Source organism: Culex quinquefasciatus, chromosome 1, assembly GCF_015732765.1.
Source record: "Culex quinquefasciatus strain JHB chromosome 1, VPISU_Cqui_1.0_pri_paternal, whole genome shotgun sequence".
NCBI classification, from domain to species: Eukaryota; Metazoa; Arthropoda; class Insecta; order Diptera; family Culicidae; genus Culex; species Culex quinquefasciatus.
In genome coordinates, this window is record NC_051861.1 from 91,733,560 (window position 1) to 91,761,524 (window position 27,965).

The 27,965-nt window shown below is 40.9% G+C and overlaps 2 protein-coding genes and 1 pseudogene across 3 annotated transcripts in view; 2 read left to right on the forward strand and 1 right to left on the reverse strand.

Annotated features, from left to right (window-relative positions):
- The first annotated feature begins 4,447 nt into the window (after positions 1-4,447).
- On the forward strand, positions 4,448-5,666 carry LOC6040439 (protein C19orf12 homolog). The gene is given in 4 exon segments (XM_038255193.1): positions 4,448-4,725; positions 4,961-5,176; positions 5,179-5,226; positions 5,229-5,666. Coding segments are annotated over 3 exon segments (417 nt in total). The 5' UTR covers positions 4,448-4,725; positions 4,961-4,980; the 3' UTR covers positions 5,402-5,666.
- An 8,030-nt stretch (positions 5,667-13,696) lies between these two features.
- LOC6040436 lies at positions 13,697-14,816 on the forward strand (annotated as a pseudogene).
- Positions 14,817-14,996: 180 nt separating this feature from the next.
- LOC6040435 (transcription factor SPT20 homolog) overlaps positions 14,997-27,965 on the reverse strand; it is a 70,597-nt gene continuing 57,628 nt past the window's right edge. For both annotated transcript variants that reach the window (XM_038248077.1, XM_038248075.1), the window contains one exon: positions 14,997-17,735. In XM_038248077.1, the coding sequence (XP_038104005.1) occupies positions 15,561-17,735 (2,175 nt within the window). In that variant the 3' untranslated portion in view covers positions 14,997-15,560. The remainder of the gene's footprint in view (positions 17,736-27,965) is intronic.

Here is a 27,965-nt window from a genome sequence, read left to right on the forward strand (position 1 = left end):
GTAAAATGGTACTGTGTGCGGGCGGAGAGGATAAATCCCGAAACTACCGAGAGTACTTTACTCATGGTTCATTTTCCAAAAAAGTTCATCTATCAAAAAAAAAGTGCCGGTACCGAGACTCGAACCCAAGACCTTCGGCATATTAAACCGTGCCTTTGTCGTATGGGCCACCATGGTTCGGTGACTAAGTGGCGGTCGTTTGTCCATATAAGCCACTCAAAGGATGATCTGTTCCAGTGAACGGATGAACACGCGAGAGGACTATACTCGCAATATAGCACTTTCCTCACGTTTCTTTTCGTGAGGACTATCCCCTCGTTCTTTAACTTTGGGTGTAGTACGCAGTTGGGAAGGAAAGGGGTTAAGAAACAGCTTTACGAACAGCAGAACAAAGGAGAGGGAGCGATTTCTTGAGCTTTTCTTCACCCTCTCTGGTTTGCTTTAGCTGCCGCTGCTGCCCATTTGATTTTTTTCTTGACCGGTTCCTTCCGAAGTGCATATACCGCTTAAAATCCTAAAATCTTCTATTGAAGTTAAATCCTCTAAAACATTTTTTTTTGTAATTTTCAAACATTTCATAGCACAAAATTAGTGTGACATGTCTGGCTAACATTTTGTAACTTCGTCTTTTTACCTAATGGCAACATACCGTCTTTCCACCGTTGTTAATCAATCGGACCGCGCACTGGTTGCTTGTTAGAATCCCGCAGTGGGCGCTCTAAAATTTTTAGAGTAAATATGGGTATCCGGAGCCATACTAGTAATGGTGGCCTATAGCTATAAAGTCAATTTCAATTTTGATTAAACTTACCGACGAAACGATGCAACAAAATCCATCAAAACTGTCAATTTAACAGCCGGAGTCAACTCAAAATTTGTGTGATTTAAACAATACACGAACAAAAACTTTAGAAATTGAAATTCATAATGTATCATGATTAGGTTGCTACAAATTTTATTTAAAGTTTTGTAACCCCTTCAAAGTTGGCCCAAAAAATCAGGGGGCAAAAAAATATTCAAAACACTTCTAAATTATAACGGAAATTTAAATGCAATTAGCTGAAATCAATTTAAAATGCATTCCAACGATGAAAATGCATATGGGACATTTATGCGATCATGGGCAGTTCAGTTGTGTTGGATTGAGCCGAGGATTGAACTCCTAATCTATTGCTTATGTATTCGAAGGTTTACCACAGGGCTACATGGTACTGTATATTGGCAGCCAAAACTGAACAATTGATCAGGTTCGTCTGGGGTTCGTCCTTTTTTATTACAAAACAATTGTATACATAAACACAAGGTTTGGTGGATTAACGTACAGTGTGTGCATTTATTTGAACATTCTTTTTTTTGTCAATTAGGCCGTTGCAAATATTTTATGTTTATGTTATGTTTATTCAAGTTTATGTCGCCCGCCCCCTTGTTTGAACTCCTTTGAAAACATTTTATATATTCATAAAATACCATTGTACACTCCCACGATTTTTTTTTGCGAAAAAAAAATTCCGTCAATACCTCGATATTTTCAAAACTAATTATTGGAAAGCAACTGTACGCCTGTAAAATGCATTTTAAAACACTTTTTTCATCCAAATGTTGAAACCTAGGCTTGTAATTTAAATTTTTATATTTTTTATGTTTTGCCCCTTCGACTTTGATCAGAGCCGAAGGACATAAACTTCAAAAAATATTTGCAACGGCCTTAAAGGGTACCAATTTGATTTATTCTAAAAGCGATCAAACACGATTTTTTATACATTCCAAAATTCCAAACTAGCGGGGTTCAGCTGTACCATAATTATACCAGATTTCAAAATGGCGGATCGGCTTTTGTCCAAGATGACGGCAAATTGGTTACAACGGAAAATTTAAAACCTATATTTTTCAGAATTAAAACTTTTTGAAATATTTATTATATTATGCGCAAAATAAGGCTGTTGCAAATATTTTTTGATGTTTATGTCGTTCAAAATTGCAAAATTAGGTGTCGCTGAGCCTAAAATCGAGGATAATCGCTTGAAAAAATGGGAATTTTGCTTTTTTAACAAATCTGAGTCACAAATATCAACTTCCGGTCACGCAGAACCGAAACCGAATGTTTCGGATACCGGTTCTGGAGGTTCTTAGGCAGAATGGTCAAGCTACACTTCATTCATCGTATGGGTCATTCGCTCCCATTGGTAAATAAGGTTATAAAATTAAATATTAAATAAATTTTTAGTTTGGTTAGCATAAAAACAGTTATTTGATAGTTTATTTCAGGGAAACATAGTTGATCCATCTCAAAATGTAAAGTAAGAATAATTAAAAACATTGGTGACGATATCTTGTTACACAGAAAAATCAATTCCGTAATCGTGAATTAAGTTCACGAATGTGAGATCCACGAAGGAATTTATTCATGAGTATGGTGCATTTGCACCAAAAACGTGAATATATTCCTTCGTGGTTCTCATAATTGTGAACTGACTTCACGTTTTCGAGAATTGATTTTTTTCTGTGTAGTCAGGAACTGGAAGGTCTTTTGTTCGAGTCTCGATATCGGCACTTTTTTGGTTGATGAACTGTTTTGAAAATGAACCTATGAGAATAACGCTTTCGCTAATCTTGAGATTTATCCTCTGTGTCTGTTCACACCTTTATACTACTAGATCGTGTTCTTTATTTTCTGGGATGGCGCTGCCCAACTGTGGGTGTAGCAGTTGGCCACTATTGCTAGTACCAAACAACTAAATCTTCTTTCAAGCGCAAAGATTTTGACGCCATGGAAACCTAAGTATTTGAAAATATTTCACAAAGTGAAGGCGCAGGATACTCGTATTCACACATAGAATTTCAAGCGCTTGCCTCATGAAGAGATTCGTTTTTAAATATAATTTGATTTTCAACTGCAATGATGTCAATTTTTCGGCAATGTGATGCAAAAATTGTGGTAAAACAAATCATATATGCTGATTAAAAATTAATTTTCAAAACGAAGTTTAAAAGCGCTGTGAAAGTTTAGAACCATAGAAAAATACAGCAGCAGACTTTCCATACTGCCTCTTTGTCTGCGTGTTTCACTCCCGGTTTGTTGATGCTAAGAATAAAACAAATTTTAATTAAATTCTTCCGAATAAAAATCAATAATGGTGTTGTTGTCACCTTCAGCAACACTTTCTTGAAATTATGCCAGAGTAGTGGCATAATAAAGTATACCATCGCCGATACGCGGCGCTACTTGTTCTCGAGAAAAAAGTGATACAACTTGTTTTTGACAGTTGGACTTCTATTCTATGCCCTTAGCAATGTCAACAATAACAAACAAAAACATAACAAAATTATCATCAAAACAGCTGACATAGCAAAAAATCTGCACACACGTCTTTAAAATGTCTGTCTCGTTTGCTTACGTTGCGTGGTCGTCGATATTTTTGACAGTTCCATTTTGCCCTTTCCATTCGTAATAAAACAGCCCTCTGTCACGACGGCCATGTTTATGAAACCTAAATGTTCGACGCGAACATGAAAACGACAAAGAAGATGAAGAACGCATTTGCTGTCAAAATTTGAAAATAAACAAACCGCGTGGTAGAAAAAGGCATTATTTCATAATGTTGAAATGATTTCCATGAAAAAATAACGGCATGGGACGGATTTCCAATCGCAAGTTCCCGAAGGACCCTATCCGCCAGAGACTATGGATAAATGCCCCGCGAAGTGGCGATGAAGACGGTTTTGCAAGTTCAAAGTTCAGATTTGTTCGGACCACTTCGCGATGAACTTGTGAGTCCACGAAAGGTCGGATTCTACACAAGCACGCGATTTCTTCGATTCTCTGTGCGAGTCGACAGCGGGAGTTGGCCAGGATGTTTCTGCACTTGGTCGGTTACTCCCTGCCGGAGATTGCAGCGAGTTGTTCGGAAGGATCAACAGCGGGACTTGGCCAGTCCCCGGTCCAGTACTACCCGGCAAATCTTCCCGGTCAATCGGAAGCAACAGTTCTCATCTTTTTTTTGTAACAGATTTGCACACACAAAAAGAGATGTTTCTTGAAAATTTGGTGTAAACAAACAGACAACACCAATACTGCTACACTCACAGAGCCCACGCAGTAGTATTAGTGAAGAGCCCACGATAAACAACGTGGGCTCTTCACTAATACTAGGGGAACTATACCCTTTTTCAGCCTATTTCTATTATCGGCCTATCAGCACTTTGACCATGAATTGCAGGTTTCATAAAGTGTTTTTGACTGTTCCAAAGTAATAAATAGCTTAAATAAAAGTGAGCAAGCAACTCTCTATTGTTGATACATCTGAAAATGTTGATTTAATAGCGGAAAACGGCAAAGTGATGAGAATTGGTCGAACGGCTTAGAGTGATTAAAATGGGTATATTTCCCCTACTACGTGGGCTCTTCGAGGTTTTGGTGACTGTCAAACGTTCTAGCCATTTACAGTGGTGCCAGGGGGTTGTAATAAAAATCATCCACAGAGTTTCATCAGCGGATTTTACGCGCATCGAACGTTCTGCGAGTTTGATTCTTTTAGTTGATTTCCTTGTTTAAATTGGTTTTATCAGTAGAATTAGTTTATTGCTGTATCGCCTTGATAAGCGACATTGTGTAATGCATCGTGTAGCAAACCACACAATGCTTTGTAGCTTCTAGAACGTTGATCCTTTTTCGCGTGCAGTTTTATTTTAAGCCCGTAGCAATTAATTTGTCATCCTAGTCCAAAGGTCAGTATGCTTTTTTTATGGGAACTAGTCGTTAGATGATTCAGCTTAAGCTTAGATTAGTAAGATCGTTCGAGATAAGTTTTGTTAACTAACTTCTGAACGGTTCATGTCTCTGCAATGTTAATTTGTGCAGATGGTTCGTGTCTTTGCTAGTGATCTTCTCACACAATGCACCTTTTTGCATACTGTAAGGGGTTTTCGATATTCGTAACTTTAACCAGCTTTACATTTCCAGAGCGCAACACATCTTAAAAAATGCCGATCAACACGCGTGAACTCATGGACGCCGTGGCGACCTTAACCGATAAGGAAAACATGCGTGTCACTATGAAGGGTAGCGCCAAGGGAGCGGCCATCTGCGGGGCGGCCTGCTTTGCCGGTGGGCTTGTGGCCGGTCCGGTGGGTCTGGCGGTGGGCGGTACCATCGGGGCCATCAGCGCCGGCTACATGAGCGCGGTAAGTTCCGTCCGGTGGGCGAGATCATCCGGCACGACATGACGGAACGGAGCGGGAAAAGTTCAAGGATCACCTCGTGGCCGCCCTGTCCGAGTTCCACCCCACCGATATGGCCGTTCTGTTGCCGCTGTTGATGGGCAGTGCGGCGGCGCAACGGGCCGTGCTTAGCACCGTGGTTTCCTTCGTGACTAACGAGATGCGCTTGCAGATCATTGACTGATGTCGGAATGTCGCTGAACGATTAGACTTGTTTGTAAGGTGCAGGTTCGCTATGACAAATGTGGTACTTTTGTGTTTAGATCAGGTGCTCGTGTAGTTTAGCCTCAAATACATCAGATGTAGCATGGCATCCTTGAAATCCCTAAATTGACCTATTAAGAAACTAAACGATAAACATGATAATTGAAGAATTGGGATCAAGACAACCAAAATTTTATATTGAAATAGGTTTTTTTTTATGAAAATATATAAATAAGGTAAATTAATTAGTTGTTTCTATTTCACAGACCCACCTCAAATCCTCTTCCTTGAATAAACTTTTTGACGTAGAACAACATAGGTTTTTCAAAAACATAGTGGGTTGAAACCCACAATAAAATGACAAAAGCAAATGTGTCCTAATGATTCTGCAATATTTTTTTTACCAAGGAACCTTCCACGTACTTATGGAGACGACTCCTACACCTGGAATGGCCTAACAGATTAACACAACTAAGGCCAAGACCGACTTTTTACTTCCCAATCCGATGGAAGGCTAGAACAGATGGGAATCGAACTCACAAATTTCTGGTTAGAATATTTATTTTCAATTCAATTCAATCTGTGTTTTTTATTAGAATTAGAGCAGTTCTGTTCCAGGATGTTACATTTGCAGTTCAGAGATTTGGAGAACCGTCAGTGGGGGTGACTATGGGTCAAAAAACGATACACCTCTCGTATTTTCTTAATAACAAAAACAATTAAAATAACATTGAAAATCTTTCAACGTAGATTAAATCTAAAACAAAAATTTGTTCTTAGATAGTTTACTAACATTTTCCCAAAATACGGTGGATTTTGATGAACACTACCTTAAATGCCAATTGTTTGAAAATTGACCCAATCTCACCCCTTAGAGGGGGTGTCATTGGGTCAAATGAAACTAAAATGATGCTCAAATACAACGATATGGTAAAAACAAGTCATGCAACAGTGTTTCTTGTTCGAGGGAATCGTATTGACACGCTACAATGTTTGAAGTGGAGATTTTCTAACATTTGGGTAGTTTTCGAGCAATTCTTACAAAAATATTAGAAAAATGATTTTTCGAGAGGTCATTTTTGGCCAAAAACGTACCCCAACATTAGACATCTGCCAAAATAACAGGATTTGTTCTAGGAACGAGATTTTCTCAGCGAAGTCATCTTAAAATGTCCCCTACACAACCCTTTCAAAAGAATTCATTTTCATTGAGAAGAACCTGAGAAATGGTAAAATCCGTAAAAAAATCACTTTGACCCAATCTCACCCCCCAGACCCAATGTCACCCCCACTGACGGAACCTTTCAACTGAGATCAATTCATAAGCCTTTGTAGGGAGGGTACATATTTCTACGTTTAGATTTTGCTAGCTGAGTGCTCTTTAAGGGAAAATAAATTTTGAGAAAAAACCCTAGAATTATGTTGGGCTTAAAACTAAATATCACAGTTGTTGACGGAGGAGTGCTTCGATGAGCGGATTTGTTGACATCCCACAGGAAGTCCTGAAGGTTCTCGTTGCCTTTTCGATGCTTGCGTCGATGGTGTTGACGCCGGCCAGCTCGTGTAGATCGTCGGTCGGGTACCACGGGTCCAGGTTGTGCACCATCTTGAGCAGCTTGTTCTGCTTCACCTGGAGTCGCTTACGGTGCGATTTGGCGCAGTTGCCCCAGACCGCAGCACGTAGGTCAGCATTGAGACTTGTTCTTGATGCTCAGCTTCGACCGCCGATTCAGCAGGGAGTAGAGCGCTTTGGTGGACCGATCCACCTTTCCGATGATGTAGCTCAAGTGCTTGTCGTACTTTAGCTTCTTGTCATGCACCACTCCCTGGTACGTGACATCGTCGTTCCACGTTGCAGGCTGGCCGTTGACGCTGATCGATATGCGGGGAAAGTGCCAAGTAGCACGCCTCCTGGTGAAGAAAATTGACTGGGTTTCCCCAGCGTTCTGCTTTATGCGCCACTTCCGCTGAAACTCCTCGAGGTTGTTCTGTGCCGTTTGAAGGTTGGTAACGACGATCTTCGGGTCCTTGTCCGACGTCAAGTATGCAGTATCGACGACACTCCACCAATCATCGGCACGTCGGCACTGATTCTTGGGGCACGTCGGCTCAGCACTGATTCTTGGGGCACGCCGAAGGGGATGTTGTGGACGAAGGAACGCTCGCCGTTGACAGTCACCGTAAACGTCCGGTTTGTCAGGAACGACTCGACGATCTTGACCAGGAACGGCTGGAGGTTCGAGCGCAAGAGCTTGTACACTACGGCATCCTGCCACACGGAGTCGTAAGCCTTTTCGACGTCGAGAAGGATCATGCCGGTCGATTTCCCCGCTAGGAAGCCGCGCTTCACCATCTCCGAGATGCGGGCGAGTTGGTGCACCGTCGAATGCCCCGGATTGAAGCCGAACTGCTCGTGAGGGACGATTTGCTCCGTCTCCAGGTGACGGTTTATCCGGGCGAGGATCAACCGTTCCAGGAGTTTGCTCAGGCTGCTCAAAAGGCTGATCGGGCCGTAATTACCTGGGTTGGTTGAATATCTTGGCCAAGACGACCCTTTCTTGGCAGATGCTAGAGGCACGTGTTCCTGATTCCGTCCTGCCCAGGAGACTTCCGGTTTTTGAGCGCACGGATGATCGCCTTGACCTCGTTCGGCTTAATAAGGGCGGCCGGAGGCACGAGAGGCGTTGTCGCTCGGATGTGGCCAAGCGCGTTCTCCACAGCGGCCGATGTTTCGGGATCACCTGGTTGCTCGTTGTTGTGGGCAGCGGCGAACGCATTCGCGAGCGCTTCGGCTTTCGCTGAAGGGCTTACTACGAGGTCTTCGTTGACGTCCAGCGGAGGGCTGTACTTGACCGTGTTCCGGAGGTTGCGGGAAAGCTTCCGGAACTTGTTGCTGCCGTTGTCCAGGTTCCTCAGCATTAAGCCGAAGTTTTTGTAGCGTTGTTCGGCGCTTTTAGTGCTGATGACGTTGTTCGGGTGGGTCATCACCGCACCGATGAGCGGGTCCCGTCTTCGGATGAACTGCCTACGCCGCACGTTCCTCAGCCGGATTAGCAGCTTCAGCTCGTCGGGAATGTCCTTCTTCTGAGGTAGGATCCTACGCGAAGGGACAGCGGCTTCCTCAGCAGCTTCGAGGATGGCGGTGAACTTGTCGATGACGTCGTCGATTTTCTCTGAGCGATCCAGAGTGTTGATCCAGCTTGCGTTAAGGTCCACCTCCCGCTCGATCGAGCGAGCAAAAGTTCGCTCTGTCGAAGCATCGGACGAGTCTTCCAGCCGGGGCGACTGGAACGTCAACATTGATCGTAAAGGTGACCGGCAGATGGTCCGACGACAGTTCGACGTGCGTTATCGGCTTCGACATCTGCACCTGGTTGTTTGAGATGACCAGGTCCAACGTGGAAGGCCTCCCTCGTCCAGCGTGTGGTAAACTCACGGCCAACACTTAAAAATTGTCGTCAAAAGACCGTTCGCTAGAAATTTGCAAACAAAACTGAAGACCTTCCCGGCAAAAGCCACTCTCCACGATCATCCTAAGAGCACACTCACACCTACGAGTCTTTCGTTTCATTTCTCCCGCGCCGCCCGATTCCGACACGACGCTCGAAAGCTTTGCAGCCATCGCCGCAATCGTTCGTTATCTCTCTCTCCAATTTCTCTCTCTTTTATTTAGCAAAGCTTTACGTTGCGCAGTAGATCCAACCTAAACGAAGCACTCAGTGTACACGTTGCTGACCAATTTCTTGGTACACGAGGGTGCCTCGCTTTATGTGCGTCACCGTTGCTTTTCAGCCAACCAAACACAATCGATTTTCGTCATTAACATTTGAAACGGTCATAATTCATTTCTTTGTCATTCTTTCCATTTACTAATTTATTCATTTAAGTGCTTTTTTTTTTTGCAAATTATTATCCTGGTCTTATTTTCTACACAGCGGTGCAGCGGGTGGGAGTATCCGGAGCGTGTATGTAGATGTCCTTGGACTCGTACTCTTGGTGCAGTATTTGTCCAGCCTTGTTGGCCCTTATGCAGTTCCACATCCTATGCCGCGCGTTCAAGTCACCCACCAGGAAGACTGGCCCATCGATGCTGCTGAGCTGCCGTAATTCGGTGGCCACTCATTGTTCTTTATTCGCCTTCGCTTCTCGCTCGGTTTTCTTCAGCCTTCGATTAGAATGGGTATGTAGTCAAAAGTCAAACGTCAAAAGACTTTGCGCGTTTGTTTTTTGATGGCGCTTGCTAATTATTTACATGTTTCGCGATTATTTTTCAAGTGAGTGACTAACTAATGTGCAAAAGAACATGTTGCCGAAAGCTGGGGGCAGTTTTGTATTGAAAGCGCCGTGAAAAAGCAAGCGAAAGTGAAAAAATGATTTTAGCGATATTCACAAGCGTTTGAGGGTTTTCGTGTGTCACAGTGCCAAAAAAAAGGATGAGAAATGGTCTCGCTAAATAGAAATTATGATCAAAAGTGCATTAAATGTGATCTTTTTGGCCAGTAAGTAGCATACATTTGCGTGCTTACTCGAGGCGGTGCTGTTGCTGGTAAGTTTATAACCTAAATAGTATTTTTGGAACATATGGCGAAGATAGGTGTTTGATTGGAAATGGTATAAATCCCCCATCGTTCAAGAGTTCTCAGGGACGTTGGGAAAACATAGAAAATAAGTTCAGCAACCAGTTTGGAAATCTCTTGGGGAACAAAGTGTGCTACTTGGGTTTAAGCTATTTTATGTGGAATTTCTGTATTTAAAAAAAGTGATTAGCAAATTGCATCTGTAAATGAAGTTTTTTTTCCATTCCAAAAATATGTTTGTGGGGTGCTAGCGTAACGGACGCAGCTCGTAATCGCTGCCGATCGTCCAACCGTCCGCCCTCTGACCGAAGTCCGTACGCTGGCCGTCCCGGAACACACATCCGGTTCACCCGGAACCACTCGCGTCGTGCGGCAGCTCGTCGCTGCATCCACTCCTATCCACTGTCCGCATCAGACTAACTCTCTCGCGTCCTTTCACTCTCTCACACAACTACTCTCCCACAACTTGTGCCAAAGGGCAGCACACTCGGAGGGGTCAGACCCTACAATGTTAAAAGACAGTTTAATAAACATTTTGCAATGTTCACAAGTCTTTACTTTTCAACCCCCTTTCCTTTCCTCCGAGGTTTTTTCACTTTACAGAATTTCAACTTTTTGTATGGAGCTTGGTTTCCTTCCCCTTTAACACTGGAACGCCCAATGCATGTCCAACTTTCACGGACGCCCAAGCCTCCCAAAAGGCTTACAATGGGGGATGATTGTTTCAGTGATTTAGGCACGTTCAGCTGATCCTATAATTTTGCAGAACTTGATTTGAACAAGTCGCTAATTTAAAAATTACAGATTTGATCAAGTTAGGTTCTTTAAAGTTCTTGATTCATCTAGACATCCTAACAAATCACTGGAAAGAAGAATCATCTTGATTGGTTGATTTATGCCTGAGAAGTTATCGTCCCAACTTTTTTGGAGCCTTGGACGTTGGAATGTTAAAAAGCCACGTGGTTTATGCATGAGTCCTAAATTAGGACTCCTAATTCAAAGGAATTATCAATACTGTAAACTGGGGTCAATCGGGACACATGGGGCGAATTGGGACAGCAGTTTTAACCATGTTGGAGCACAATATTTTGATTTTTCTGGTTGGTTTCGGTTAGAACAGACTCAGACCAACTAAATGTGTACATCCATTTCCAAATTTAATAGCTTTAAGTGCTCTAAAAACTGCTGTCCCTATTCAGACTGTAGTCCCGATTCGCCCCAGATTACGGTAACAAATGTTACCAAACTGCCATAAATTAAATTTGCCACAACTTTTTTTGAAAAACTAAAATTTCCTTTTTGCTGAAATCATGACAACCAAAACTATTTTATTTCATTTATTTAAGTGCTGTACTGTTTTTTTTAATTCGCTAATTTATTTTTATTAGGTCCTCTTCGGTACCGAGACCTGGTTAGGACCGGGGATCAAATGCATAAAAATAAATAAATACACACAGGAGTTAATCCGCACCGAACTTGCGGGACATGGTGCCGACCACCCTTTCTGGCCGAGCGGCTGCAACTCTCAGCTGCGCGGTGAACTCGTAGAACATCTTCCACGGCTCCCTGATGAACATCTTCCACAGTTCTGTGCTGTAAAGCACCTCCTCTCCTATCGCCTTATTGCTAACGGCGCCAGGGCCAGTGTTTCCTCGACTGCTTCCTGCATCAGCTGCGGATTGTGGTTCTGTCTTCTTCAGCTTATCCGGGATCGGGACCGGGACCGGCAGCGAGGAAATCCGCCGCGAGCAGAACGAGACGGTACCACCGGACTCTGTTTGTCCTTATTCCAAGCTGGCGGCTTCGGCTGGGACGCCTGCTGCCTCGACTGGATGAACTGCGCACGTTTGGGGCAACTACGGTCCAGACACTCGTGCGATCCAGAGCAGTTAGCACACTTTGGGTTGAGTTACTTGACTTTTACAGTGTTCCGTTTTGTGGAATCGCCCACAGTTGCTTGCATCTGCTTTGAGATAACAGTTCCTGCCCTGTGTCCCAGGCGGAGGCAATTCCTGCACTGGGTCACGTTGGGTTGCTTGTCCGGTAGGCCTCCCATCGGACGATGACTGGTCCCATTTTATTAATTGCACTCAGCTTGAGGTTCGTGTGTCCCTTGGGAAAAGAAGACAATATAAGGGGTTTCACCCGCGGTAGACTTTTCCTTCCGCTTGATGGCCTTCACATCCAAAAACATCAAGGTTATGGTCCTCTTTGAGTCGATCCTTGATGATCTCCACATCCACTTCTGGAGTCCCGAGAACTACCCAGTGGGATCGTTCGCTTCGTCGATCGTGCGAGTAGAATTGCACTTTGTACTCAAGCAGCAGCTCGAATGGTGTTATATCTCCACGGAAAAACATTTCATTTTTATTCCGCTCCGGGTCAGAATGTACCTGTTTCACTTTGCACAGGGCCATTAAATCCAGAAATCTGATTACCAGTTCGTTACCACCAGAGGTGGTTGCTTTTGTTTACCGGCAGATTTTCTAGTTCTGGAACCGCCGGGGCGTCTCCTTCTCCCGCTGCACTGGCATTGTTGTTGTTTTTGTCGCCCGTTAGCGCGCTGAATTTGTTGCTGATTGTATCTCTAAATTTTTTCTCCTTCGATGACGAGTCCAGTGACCTTGCTTAATCTTCTTCCCCTTCCTTTCCTCGAGGACTTCACTACAAAATTTCAACTTTTTGAGGATTCCCTCCACCTCCATCCGTCAAAACTTCCAAGCATCGCGAGATGACAACACGAGCAAAACACGTCTTAACTTGTCGCTGGCTGGCACTGAGTCCGACTGTGCTGTAATGTTGTGAATCTTGTTTAACAAGTGCTTTGTTTAGAAATTCCAGATTTGATCAAATTCGCATTTAGTTCTTGATTCATCTGACATAACAAATCAGCAGAGAAAATTCTACGAAATTTCCGAGATCTGACTGAAGGTTAGTCAGAAATTTACCAACACATTCAAAGTATGTTTACATGACAGCTAGACGTTTGTTTGCATCAGGTTTCCTATCTTTTCTAACAAAGTTTTTTTGTCAGGCGACTTCTAGCTAGTTTTTTGACTGACTGCCTGACATTTCAGCCAAATTTACTTCGCAGGGCTGTGACAGCTACAGCTCGATCATTGTTTGCATCAGGACACTGTGTCGAGAAGTTCGTCATTTTTGGGTTAAATTATATTTTTTTCACTGGGCCTAGAGCCTTATTTGACTTCATCATAGATTTTTAGTATTTGGAGCGTGACTCGAAGTCAATGAACGGACTGTTTGGCCTTGAAGCATTTTTTTTCTTACGGAACTGAACACTTTTTTCCCAAATCGAGTGAAGTTGAACGGCACAGGAAAGGATACGGTACATTTGTTTGGAGCGTGTGAAATACTTTCATGATAAAACCATAGATTTGAAATTAAAAGATGAAAAACTTTTTTGTTAAGTGATTTGAAATAACGATTCCTTTGCTTGCTTGTTAGAAGATCATCAAATTTTTTTATGGAATATTTTGAGCACATCGAAAAAAAAATGTGCCCAATTTCCTCCTTCAAGTGTAACATCTCTCCCGCTACAGCATTACTTCGCGTGCTACCGGTGTTTGGCTGGCTTTCCGACCTTGCCATGAAACACAAATCAAACAGTCATAATCGAATTGATGGCGGGTGGGACTTACACCGTTTATGTTTATGTACAACCTACCCTTCGTGGGAGGTGGCCAAATTTGAGGAATTCAATTGACGGTACGCGTATTGTACGGTGAACTTTCACGCGATAAGCATCACATTTTTCGTTGGGAAGTTTTTCCTCACACAAACCTCAACGCTGAAGCCGGAATGGAACCAGCTGGTGGAAATAATGGGTCGCTTCCAGTACTTTGACCACTGGACGGACGAACAGAGACAGGACTGCCAAACGCGTGCCAAAGTGAGGGAGTTTGATCCTGGCCAGACCATCTTTGTCGAGGGACGGTCCCCGGTGAACTACGCCCACTTTGTGCTCAGCGGTCGCTGTATGGTGGTACAGTGCTTGAAGATGATTAAGGTGAGATTTGGATATTTTGTAGCGAGTACGCAGCCAACTTGCACGCAAGGTCGAAAGAGTAAAACCTTTTTGTGATTAAATTGAACATTTCTGGCTAGGTTTTGGACAAATTTGGTAAGGAAAGCTATCGTCTGGCCGATGCCCAACCGATCGAGGATGAAATCACACAATTTCATCGCCGTAGAAGTTCACGAATGATTGAGCTTGGACAGTCGCCTTTTATGGTTGAAGGGTAATTTATGTTAGAACAAAACCTCTGTTCAGATTGTAAGTCTCCCTGATTTCAGTCAAAACTTTAAACTGTCCTCGTCCACCCTTACTGCCGCAAACTGCCTACCCGTAGAAGAACTAAAACGGCTCCAGAGCCTTCGACCCATCGAGTATGAGTACCGCTTCCTGGACGTAGCCACCTTTGGCTGCGGTTCGGTCTTTGGCGTTGGCGAACACATGGACGATCGGACCGTGGTAGCGCGGAATCGTGTCCAGTGTTTGCTCATCCCGCGCTATTGGCTGCTCCAAACCGCAGAACCAGAACAACGTTTGGAACCGGGTGCGGGTGTTTATCGAGCAGCGGCAACCGTCGCGTGATAAACTCTTCGAGTGGTTCCTCAGCGATGGCCGGTGGCGAAGGATGCGAACGCAGCTCAGGGAGGACTTTGCCGCGGCTCATCCCAAGACGCATGCGACGGCCCTCGGAGACGTTCCGACACTGTGTCGGATAGATCAGAGTGACGTGTTTGCTTAATTTTCTAGTTTTTAAATGTTTAGTGCAATAAACAGTTTCGAAAATACGAGTTTTCTCTGTTTTTAGATGACACGCTGACAGTGATGGCTGCGTACTACAAACAGTTAAGATGCGATGGTTGCGTACATTTAGTTTTGAGTGATTTGACAGATATTTTGACAGTCATTTTGGCTGCGTTTCTGTGGATTGTTATGAGGGCTTTTCGGATATCAGATTCAAACTACAATTTATTAAAAATTTAATTTATTCTCGATAAATCAGTACATTTACACGTACTAACACGTCCGCGTTTATGCGTTCTCTTCGAATCTTATCGTATTAAACGTAAGTTTTTTTTTGTTTTGTTAGCGGGTTGGACCAAACGTTTGCTCTCCTTTCCCGTAATCGGAAATCAAACTGACCGTAACGTTAAACCTACATATGCTCAAGAAAATAATTTACTGGTATCTCGCTTACAAAATATTACACGTAAAACAAGCAGATTGCTCCGTTCGTTGGTTGTAAAGACATGAAAATGAAAGAAAAATATTTTGTTTAAAGTTGTTTGTGTGTGTACTCTCGCTCACTCTCTCTCGGTTGTGTGGGTTGGTGGGTGTCGGCAGTCGCGCTCCTCACTTGCACACACACACGCAATAAATATGGCAGACTAGCGTCACTAGCGGACACTCATTCATCATCGGAACTCACGCACGCAGCCACTCGCACTCATACGCGCATTCTCTTTCAGTACGCAACCTTATTTGTTTTAGGAGGGGAAGAGGAAGGGGGTAGAATACTGTTGTGGGCGCGATCACTTCTTCCGGAACAGCAACTGCTGCTCGGGACTAAGCTTGGCGAACATTTGCTGCGAGGAGGACTGCGGGATGCCGTGGTTCAGGGCTAGGACCTTGGTGATGATGTTGAAATCTTCCGCCGAGCGGGAGGTGATGCCGGATTGAACGAGCAGGTTCTGGAGCTGGTTGTCGTTGCGTAGCGGCGTGAAGCCGTTGTTCTGCTGGAAGAGTGGGATCGGTTGCGAGGGCCGGAAGGGAGCGTTGGACTGTTGGTGGGGAAGGGCTTGGCTGAAACCGAAGTTACCGGTTCCGGTTTCGTGGCGGAACACGCGGGTGCGCTGCAGTCCGGGCAGCTGTTGATCGATGGGAAGCGGAGCTTGCAGGGGCAGAGGAGCTGGAGCGGGGTTCACGTTGAACGGTTGGAAGGGCTTCAGAGGAAGCAGCTGCTGCTTGGACAGCTGGGGAGGGGACGGCGGAATGATTGGGAACTGTTGGGCAGGGGGACTGATCGATTTGACCTGCTCGACAACGGTGTTGGGCTTGGCCTGGTTGTTTGGCTGGAAGTTGACAGGTTCCTTGAATGGAAGCTGTTGTTCCACCGAAATTGGGATCGCTTTGCCAGGCAGGGAAACACTTGGGATGAACTGGACGGCGGGGGAGTTGCGGGGAAGCTCAAGGTTGAACTGTGGCTGCGGTGGAGGTGGAATCTGCTGCTGCTGGAATTGTTGGTGTTGTTGCAGGTGGGGAAGCTGCTGATGCTGGAAGGGCTGTTGCGGATTCTGCTGCTGAGGGAATTGTAGTTGTTGACTTTGCTGCTGAGTGAACTGTTGTTGTTGTTGACTTTGCTGTTGAGCAAACTGTTGTTGTTGCTGATTTTGTTGCTGAGTGAACTGTTGTTGTTGCTGATTCTGTTGCTGAGCGAACTGTTGTTGCTGCTGTTGCTGAGTGAACTGTTGTTGTTGATTCTGCTGCTGGGGGAACGATTGCTGTGGGTTTTGCTGAGCTGGGAACTGCTTGAAGGACTGCTGTTGCTGGATCTTAAACTGTTGCTGCTGGAATTGAATCTGTTTCTGGCGGAACAAGTTTTGCTCTTCTTCGAATCTCTGCAGGCGGCGACGTGTTTCCTCTTCGAGGCGTGCTCTCTCCTGTTGCAGTTGCTGCTGTTGCTGCAGAATCAACTGCTGTTCCTGGAGGATCTTGGAGCGAAACAGCTGTTCCTGGATGCGTTGTTGGGTTTGCAGGGTAACCAGTTGTTGTTCCAGGATACGAGTCTTTTCCTCGAGCGCTTGTGTGTTGAGGGGGATTGGCGTGGGAACGGTGGCCGGTGCTTGAGGTGAATTCTGCACAGGCTGGAGCTGTGCGACCGGATGAGATGTGGAGACCATTGGGGTGGATTGCTTGAATTCAACGGGGTTCTTCTTGGGAAGAGATTGTAGAAGTGGGATCACGTTACGTGGAACGCCGAGTTGATCCTGCTGAACGGTGAAGGCCGCAACCAGTGGAGCTTGGTAGATCTTGACGTCTTCGCTCTTGACCTTTTCGATGTTTTCGCCGTCAGAGTTGTGAGTGGGTCCCTTGGTTGTAGTGGTCGTAGGAGTGACAGTGGTCACGGTAGGTGTAACCTCAGCCGTTGTACTGCTACCCGATGCAGCGGTGACTACCGAAATCTTCTTATCATCCGCCGCTTTGTCATCCTTAGATTCTCCAAGTGCGTTGGCCGATCCGGACACAACGCTGCGGGCAACTTGGTTCGAATCGATAAGCTCGTTCTCGCGTTCCTTGATTGGATCTGGGACGGCATCACGGGCATAGTCCTCCTTCGGCGGGGTTAGAGTCGTTTTCGGTTTCGTGATGATGATAGTCTTAATGATCTCGTTTTCCCCATTGTCCGTCTCCGTTTCAGCGGTGTAGTACTTGACGTTGGGACTTCGGTCTTGGCTGCTGGTACTCTCCTCCAGGATCTCATCCAAAATGGTGGTCGCAAAGTTCTCCTCGGTCGTGTTCAGCACGTCGCTCTCCTCCTCTTGTCGTTCCTTTAGATGGCGCAACGCCCGAAGCAACGCTTTGCGTAACGCCGGATCTATTCGTATCCGTTTCAGGTCACTGTCCACATCTTTGGAGTCGTTCGAGTCGGTGCTAGATGTGGCTGCGACCAGGGTCAACAGCAGGGCAAAAACGCACACCAGCCTCATCTGAAAGGGTACAAGAGAGAAAAAAAAAAACTAGGTCTTAGTGGATTTGCTCTCGTAATCGTGGCAGTTTTTGTGTCAATTCTTGGCGGCCTGCCAGGCTTGGGAAGTGTGCTGTTAATTTGCATTTTTCCCATAAACTTTGGCTTGCTCGATGATAAATTGTGCGCGATTCGCTACGCCACGCTTAATTTCCATGGGACGTAAACAAACAGTAATTGTTTCTGGCACGGCGTCGTTGCTCACGCGTTTCACCGTGAAAATTGATCACGGCTAATCAATCGCGCCAAGTTAGCTTTTTATACTACCTTTCACGAGCACTCAATCGCGGTGTGAAAATCACGCGAGTTCGCACTGTTTGACCAAAAGTCCAAAATCTTGAAAACTCGGCTAGTGTGAGATTCCGGCACGTGGTTCGCACAGCGTGTCTCGGCAGGCTTGTTAGAGGCCGTTATTATGACGAGGAAACAAGATCAAATGGGTTAGATATGGGCTGCTGCGCGCACGTAGCGTCATTATTCGGGGAAGTAAAGGCCAATTCTGAGGTGAGAAATAATAACGCGGTCAAGTTTCGTAACCTGTTCGACTCTTTGGTTGGTCTGGAAATTTATTTGTGGTGACTTTGGGTAAAAAAACGATAAATCTTTCCTAATTTCTTAATAACAAAACCAATTTAAATAACATTGAAAATCTTTTAACGTAGAATTGTTCTTAGATGGGTACACAGAAAAATATCAATTCTCGTAATCGTGAATTAAGTTCACGAATGTGAGAACCACGAAAAAATTTATTCATGAGTATGGTGCATTTGCACAATAAACGTGAATATATTCCTTCGTGGTTCTCGCATTCGTGAATTTAATTCACGCTTCGAGAATTGGTTTTTTTCAGTGTAATTCTCCGCCAACTCACCTCTTTGATTTGCGTGAAACTTTGTCCTAAGGCAGGCCCGTAGCCAGGGGGGGGGGCTTCCGGGCTGCAGCCCCCCCCGAAATTTTTTCCGATTTTTTTTTTAAATTGAACTACCTTAAAAAAATCTTAAATCAATGATTGTGTGTTCTCTTCCCAGAAATAATTTGTAAGATAGAGAATCAAGAATTGATTGATCAAACTAAGTAATTTGCCTGTCCATTGCCGGGCTCAGTTTTTGTAGATTATGGATCCAAAATTTGGATATTTAAAAATTGAGCTGCAGATTTGAACATTGTTCCATTCAGTAACATCTCATTTATCTTGTAGTTTTAGCATTACATTGGTTAGGATCCCCTGAAATCAAAGATTTACGCATCACTAGCCTAAGTTCCAAAATTTGAGCTTTTTCTGACCACTGACCACCAAGTTTGGGCAAAATCGTCAAATTGTACGCAGAAAAGCAACTGTTTCAGTTTTTGACCAATGGAAGGCGCAATATCTATCCAGTTCTTATCAATTTTCAGAACTAATATCTTCTTTAAATTTGGAAAACTTTCCCGAAGACACCTTATTTTTTGGGTTTTTTGCTAAAAAGTTATTAACCTTCGAAAATAGCAATTTCCGAGCGGACTGCTCTAAGAGGCTACATAGAAATAATTACCGTCATCTGGAGCGAATCGGGACTACAGTCTGAATAGGGACAGCAAAAATCCTTAGATCTTGTTGTCTTATTTTTGATTGTAGAACTTAAGTATGACCCCTGAAGAACCATAAAATAATTTAGAATTTTTGGATTCAATATGGCGGTCAAAATGGAGGTCAAGAAATATTTCTGGTGTTTTTTTTAAGGTCTAATAAACCAAATTTCCAGTTTTTGCTTTTTGGGTGCTTTTGAAACCGTCAGGGGTATTAAAAAACACCCAAAAAGCAAAAACTTGGTGTATTGGACCATTAAAAAAACAGATGCCGAATTTGATGTTAAAAACAAGCAAATAAAACATGCCGATTTCATTTGTTCCTGATTCGGTTATCCGAAGTCCTTCGAACTTCGGATAATCGAAACTTTGGATAATCGAGGCTTCGGCTAGTCGAATTTGGATTGTAAAATTAATAGCCCTCCTATATTTGCATTAAAACCTTTAAACTGTTAATACATGTTTTTTCTGTACATTTTTCAAAATTTATCTTAATTTCTCAAAAATATTTAGATTTTGTTTTCAAAAACGAAAGCATTTAATATGAAAAACATTTGAGTGAATTTTGACTATTATCAGAAATACAATTCTAATTTTATCGTTTTGGTTTTAAGAACATGGTTAGTTACATATCTAAGACCTTAGAGAAAAAATGCTTGAGAAATATCTGTGTGTATTTTTTTTATTACTTTTTCGTAAACCTTTTTTCCGAAACCACTCGTCCAAAATGCTTTCTTTTGGTCACATTTTTTAGTTTCCACCGTGGCCAATCTCTATTTTTTATTTAATATATCAAAAATCGGAAGATCAACTAAGTGAATACTTATTATCAACTAATTTTCACTTTGTGCATGAGCTTGCGATTTTTAAAGGAAGAAATAAAATGATAAAAATATTCAAAACGTTAAAAAAATTTAAGCTTGGATTCAAAAACTCTGAAATTAAATTAATTAAACATCACTTTCAAATTATATAATTTCTGATCAATAATTCATTTTTAAACTATTTAATTTCTATTTTTTGGATTTTACAGATTAGAATTTGCATTTTGAAAATTTTAAAATTTCTTTATTATTTTTTTATAATTTCTTATTTCTGAATATCAATTGTAAATATTTTCCAAAGTTTATGTTGCCACCTTTTCAAAATGGACCAAAAAACAGAGAGCAAAAATACAATATTTAAAAAAAAAATAGCTTCGCAATTTTAATGGAAATAACTTATTTCGATTAAGTCTTTTTAGGACCAGCGACCAGGTCGGTCCGGAAAACAAATTTGAAATGTTTTTCCTGCTTTGATAATCATATACGACATGTTTGGGCTCGTTTAAAAATATTTAGAATTTTTGTAACATGTCGCGGAACCGCGGAAAGTTTTTTCTCACGAAAAAAGGATTTCGCCATCAGCTAGATATTTTGAAAACTAATGATGCAAAACAACTGTACTGATTTAAAGTGTGTTTTGAACACTTTTAAAATAATAAAACCATAGCTTGTAGTTTTGATTTGTAACCCTCTCAACTTTGGTCAGAGTTTAGTGACATAAACTTCAGAATAATATTCGCAACGGCTAATTGAAGATTTAAAATTTTACACTTTCAAATTTCTAAATTTTCATAATTTTTGATTTATTTTTTTTGTTATAAGACAAAGAAATGCCAGAAATCAAAAATAAAAATAATAAAAACATAAAAAATTTAAGATAACAATTTAACAGAATAATATCAAAAAATCTGAAATTCCAAAAATTAAAAAATCTAAAACTGAAAAATTAATAAAATAATTGATACTTAAGAAATCCTAAAATAAAAAAAATATCATTTTAAAATTAAGTTATTCAAAATCCAATAAATTATGTTTTTTCAATCTTAATTTTGGATGCTTTAAATATTTTTATGTTTGAATTCTAGTATTCCTAAATTAATTTATATTTACCAGAAAATTAAGTGATTTTGTAATGGCTTTTCCTTATTTCAGCATTTTAAGATTCAGCGTTTTGATAGTCAGCTTCATGAGGCAATTCTTCAATATTATTTAAGCGAATACATTATTTTCAAACGTTATTTTCAGTCGCATCCAAATAAACAAATCAAAATCTCATCAACACATATTGCTCCCGAAGAAATATCAAACGACGCTTTTGTTTCTGTTCCTTTTCAGCTGCGTACCGCTTAAGAGAAGTCTTTTCGTAAACCATTTCTTGACCGTTCCTGAGATTTGTTTGTATGGAGTTTTAAGAGTCTCCGTACTACAGGACATTTTTAAAATTTTCGTTTGAAAGTAAAATATAGTTCTTGTAGCAAAATTCAGACTAAGATTTGATTTACAGGAAAAATGTAATTGATTTAAGAATTCTTACATAAAGTATTCTTTACTTTTAAAACAAAAATTTAAGATAATAATTACACATGATAATTTCAAAAAAATCAGAAATTCCAAAAATGAAAAAAATCAAATACATAAAAAAATATAAAATAATTACAACTAAAAAAATCCTTAAATTATAAAAAAACATTTTTTATCATTTTTAAATAAAGATATTCAAAAAATAATTTTCAATCATTTCAATAAATTATGTTTTAATAATCTTATTTTTTTGATGCTTCGAATATTGGTATGTTTGAATTCAAGTGCAGACTAAGATTAGATTTACAGGATAAAACTAATCAATTTATGAATTCTTACATAAAGTTTTCTTTATTTTTAATTTAGCAACGTTTCGTAAATATAAAATTTCTAAACCATGCAGGATTTTGTTCCTAGAGTCAAGATATTGCTTGAACAAACATCGATTTTAATAAATGGTTACAATTCTAAATTATTAAACATGTATATAGATTAAAATTTTATTAAAAAATTATCTTTAGGATTGAGATCTGATTAAATTTTTTTGTCATGTTTTAAAATTTTATTTTTGCTCAAATTCTGGACCAATTTTCGGAAAACAATGAGTAATGAATTTGAAAATGGCGTTTAGTCGGAATATTAAAGTTAAACATGATTCGTTTTAATGTTTGATGCAATCGAGGAAAATTTTAACGGTTACATATGCATGTAAAAATGGTTACATATGCATTATTAACAACTCTTCCAGTGAATATTTTGGCGTTAAAAATTAATTTAATACATTTTATCTAAATTTTTTAACACATTAAAATTAAACACAGGCACTGATTTTTTTTCTTCAAATATATATTTATTATAGGCCTACACAGAAAAAAAAAATGTGAATTTACTCGACACGGAAAAAATGAACCACATGTAAACTCAGTTGATGGAGTTGCCATGGAGACACTTCAGAAGCTGAAATTTCAACGATTATATTTTTTTGTATTCCATTAAAATTATTTATTTTTGAGAGCACCAGAAGCTTCGCAAAATATGAAATGGCTTCAATAGCTTAGAACAATTAAAATAAAACATTGCTTAAGTTTGTTTATAAAATTTTAAGAAAAACAAATATTCCAGTTATGAGTTTTATGTTCTGCTAGAAAAAATGAAAAATGTTAGATAAACCACAGCTGAAAATGTAAATCCAGACGGTTTAAAATTTCTCTCAGTATAAAATACAGAAAACATAATACTTATGGTTTAAAAAAAATTTATGCTTTCAAAATTTGATTCAAGTTAAGTATATTTTAAATTTAGCGACGTTTATCACGAAATTGGATTACAATTAAACAATTCAAGAAAATGTTAAAAAAACACGTTCTCTACTCCTTTAATACAAACTAGCTGTTAAAATAAAGAAAAAATGACGAACGAGTTTCTTCAATAAATACATTGATAACTTAATATGAAAATCTTCGAAAACTTTTTTGCATACATTACATTAAAATTTTACAATTCATCTCAATAATTATACCACAAACCAAGTGATGGTATAAATGATTTGCTGATTTTTATACTCCTTGAATTTTTGCACCCAAGCCCCCCCCGAACAAAAATCCTGGCTACGGCCCTGTCCTAAGGGGTAACTTTTGTTCCTGATCACGAATCCGAGGTCCGTTTTTTGATATCCCGTGATGGAGGGGCGGTACGACCCCTTCTATTTTTGAACACGCGAAAAAAGAGGTGTTTTTCAATAATTTGCAGTCATAAACGGTGATGAGATAGACATTTGGTGTCAAAGGGACTTTTATGTAAAATTGTACGCACGATTTGATGACATACTCAGAATTCCGAAAAAACGTATTGTCATTTTAAGTGAATTTTAATGTACTTTTCGAATCTACATTGTCCCAGAAGGGTCATTTTTTCATTTAGAACAAAATTTTTCATTTTAAAATTTCGTGTTTTTTCTAACTTTGCAGGGTTATTTTTTAGAGTTTAACAATGTTCTACAAAGTTGTAGAGCAGACAATTACAAAAAAAAGATTTATTAACAAAAGGGGTTTGCTTAAAACCATCACGAGTTATCGCGATTTGAAACTACCTTTCTGGGTCAATGTAGATTCGAAAAGTACAATAAATTTCCCCTAAAATTACATGTTCCAAAATTGTTTACAGTTGAGTGACAAAAAATAGGAGAGTTTTTAAAACTTTTGTGGTGTTTCTTTTCGATGAAAAATAATTTTTTCGTAATTTTGAGTACACCATCAAATCGGGCGTCCAATTTTACATTAAAATCCCTTGGGCACCAAATTTCTAACTCATCACCGTTTCAGGCTGCAAAATATTGAAAAACACAGTTTTTTCGCATGTTCAAAAAAGAAAGGGGTCGTACTGGTCCTCTGTCACGAGATATCAAAAAATGGACTTCGGATTTGTGATCAGGGACAAATGTTACTCTTAAGGACAAAGTTTCACGCAAATCGAAGTAGGTTTGGGGAATTACCCCTGTCAAATATAACATGGAATCAGGGAAAAATATTTTCAGATATGAGCTCTTTGGTCCAGCGAGAGCAAATCAAATTTTCATAGGACCTTTTCAAATGTTCAGCTAGTTTTTTTGGACCTCAACATGTTTTTCCTGAAAAGTCCAACTGATAACCTTTTTTTTAACTGTGGTGCTGCGAAAATGGACAAAAACATCATTTTTGGACCACCCTATTTTGGATAGGAGCACCCTAATCACCATACAAAAAATATCGGTTTTATTATTTTGGCCAAGGAACTCCCATGTCAAATTTGAGCCACTTTTGATTTGGATACTTCCTGTTTAACGTGGAATCGCTGATTTTTTTTCAATTTTTTTATTTCCATATTTGTGTATTAGTAAAAGGTCAAAAGTTTGGAAATATCTTGTTTTTCATAATTTGCGGGAAAACTTATCTATTAAAGCAAACTGTAACGTTTTTCGTTTAAAACGATTTTTTTTCTTTTTGAAAATATACTTTTTTTTATTTGTCTCTTCCAAAATTTTCCAATTAATGAGTGACAAAGCATAAAGTATTACACTCAAACCCCGATGGTTTGACACCACTTGTTGTCAAACAGACGGGCCACTTTTTAGTTTGACACCCTCTTTACACAGAGGTCACACTTATTACTAAACGATTGTTTTGATAGTGTGCGTGAGCGTCGTGTAAAAAGTGACAAAAAAGTGGCCCGTTCGTTTGACAACAGTTGGTGTCGAACCATCGCGGTTTGAGTTTTTGGGAATTTTGAAAAAAAAAAGCTTCTACATATTTTATTTTTTGAACTATGGTATATAATTTTTGCCTCTATTGATTTTTTTTTTAATTCGGTTTCATTCTGTCTTTTGTCGCTGTTTGTTGATTCCACTAACAAATTTGTCAGAGAATTTATTTTATTTTTTATTACGGATCGTTATTCACAAATTGCAGTTCACACCACACATCATGCTGACCGGTTCCCCATTACATCTCATAGCTCAAAATTACTCCTCGAAACACCGAAAACCACCGAGATCCATTAATGGCTTCACTCAACTACCGTCTAATTGCGACTCTGTACCTTCAGGTAGACCCATCTTCATAGCGCGACTCAAGGCATCACTCCAGAGAGGTGCCAAGTACCCGTGAAGACCACCACCACCGCGGATCTTCCATTCCGGTGCGGTTTACTGGTCTTACCAGTCGAAGTAAGTCGTTTGCGGCGCAGCATCCTCTCCTTCATCATCATCATCATCGTAATCAACTGTCATGGTGTTGGACGGCTCCCTGCTGCTTGTCACTTTACGGGTTAGGGGTTTGGGCGGTCAGAGAGGTAGCCGATGCAGAAGCAATAAAATTGGATCGTTGGTACCCCACGATTGCTACAAAGTTGTTCCACCTTTGCTGCGCGGTAGATTTGGGCATTAACACGGTCGAGGGCACACATAAAAAGGCCCCGCAGGGTGTGGTCCATCAATCCTGGAGATAGATCACGCTTGAATCATGCGGTACAAGAAGACCTATGGCGTAATTTCGAAGAGATTTGATTCGTTTCCAGCATTGACACCACCCTTAAGACGAGGCTACGAGGCTTTGTCCGTCCATGTGTTGTATTGTTCAAAATTATTACACGTTGCAGGACCGCGCACGTCTTCTGGCCAATAGGTTAAGACCCGCGAGGAGAATTTCTCCACGCTCGCGTAATCGCTAGGGTTGGTCACGGCGCGAGGTGTCAAATTTGACTGCAGGCCTCAAAGTTTCCCTTAATGAAAACCGAAAGTCATGCTGACCTGAAACGCATTAGGTCAGACAGGTAGTCAGCCCTCAAAAGTGTCAGTGAGCAATTAGACTTTTTTGGGCGGGCGAGCGTTTCGATCAACCCTAGTCGCGTCCAACGGATCGATGCATGTCGCTGATTAGCAACTACTTTGCGAACTCGGTAATGATTGGGGATCGTGCTGGTAATTGCCGTATAGGTACGGGCCACTACAGCAGCAGTTCGATTCTGCGGCAAAGTCTCGTGCGGTGGGAAAATTTGACAAAAGAGGTCCTCTACATGACGTGTGGACACCCTAACGCTCCACGCGGTATGTCATTATGGTTCACTCCCATTATGGTCGTGCAAACGGCCCAGCTGATTGATTTGACCTTACCGGGGCCCGCGTCAAACTACCTCCCGTTCAAAGGTGTTGTTTTGGCGTCGTCCAATCCTCGATGCCCGTACGGCCCTAGGGGCGGATGTGAAATTAATGGACAAATTGAGACATTTGTTAATGCTCGACACGCGGTATGAAGAATTGGTGGGCACGACTGCGCGAAGGGTTCACCACAGAAGACCTGCTCGGTGGGGTGACCCCCTTAGGTTAACGATGGGAATTGAGGTTCGATGAGGCGACTTTCCGCGCCAATGCACAGTGGTCCAGATCGCAAAATTAAGTGGAAAATGGATTTTCCGAAAAATGGTGACGTTTTGGAGCTTTGGTGTCTTCAGAAGAGTTGTTGCAAATGGAAAGGGGCAACTTTTGGTTTGGTTCAAAATTGGGTGTTTAAATCTTTCAGGATTTTGTTTTTCTGTGTTAATAACAAGCAACTTTGTCGAAGACACCGTGTTTTATCTCGTAATTTTTCTATCAATTTATAGCATGAGCAACCTTCAAAATCGTTTGAACGTGGCACCAGGTTAACTTTTAGAGCAGTATTTTTAGAGCTCTCAAAACAATTATTTTTGACATGTCAATTTGACTAGGGTCAGTTACAATATTTTGCTGTAAAGATAAATTTAAAACTTAAATGGCGCAAGCCAAATTTAAAGACTGTTGCATTTGAAAGAAGAGATTTAGCACTACAAACGCTGAAAATTCAGGGTGTTTTTCTTAAACTTGAGATAGTTCATTTGAAAGTCTATTTTCTGAAATTATAGAAAATTGTCCAAATATATGTTTTTTCCATGATTTTGTTCGTTGAATTCTGCTCAGATTGAGTTAAATGTTAACAATCGATTTTTGGTCATATTTTGGGTTTCCATAAAATTATCATTTAAACCCAAAATATGACCAAAATCGATTTGTTGACATTTTGCTCAATTCTGAGGGCAGATTCAGATTTAGCGGGCAAAATTACATGGAAAAACATATATTTGACAATTTTCGAATTTCGTTAGGTGGTCCCATATGGTTTTCCCTTGAAATTAGACTTTTCAAATGAAGATATCTCAAGTTTAAAGAAAAACACCCTGAGATTTTTTCAGCGTTTGTAGTGCTAGATCTCTTCTTTCAAATGCAACCTAGTGCTCAAAATTTGGCTTGCGCCATTTGAGATATTTAAGTTTTAAATTTGCATCTTTTACCCAAATGGCTGTAACTTTTGACCCTTAAGTCCAAATTGACATGTCAAAAATGAAAATGTTTATTTGTAGAGCTCTAAAAGTGCTCCGAATATCACTTTCTCTAAAAGTTAACCCTGAATTGCCACGTTCAAAAACTGATTTTTGGTTTGCTCACATGCTTTTTATAAATTTGGTCATAGAAGGCGTAGATTACGAGATAAAGTTTGGTGTCTTCGACAAAGTTGCTTGGATTGGCAAGCCCATCAACTTTTAGAAGACAAAAAATTCCCAAAATATTCCTGAAAAGTTAGATTTTCAAAATCACCCTAATCGTGAACCACCCTAATTTTGAACCAAACCAAAAGTTGCCCCTTTCCATTTGCAACAACTCTTCTGAAGACACCAAAGCTCCAAAACGTCACCATTTTTCGGAAAATCCATTTTCCACTTAATTTTGCGATCTG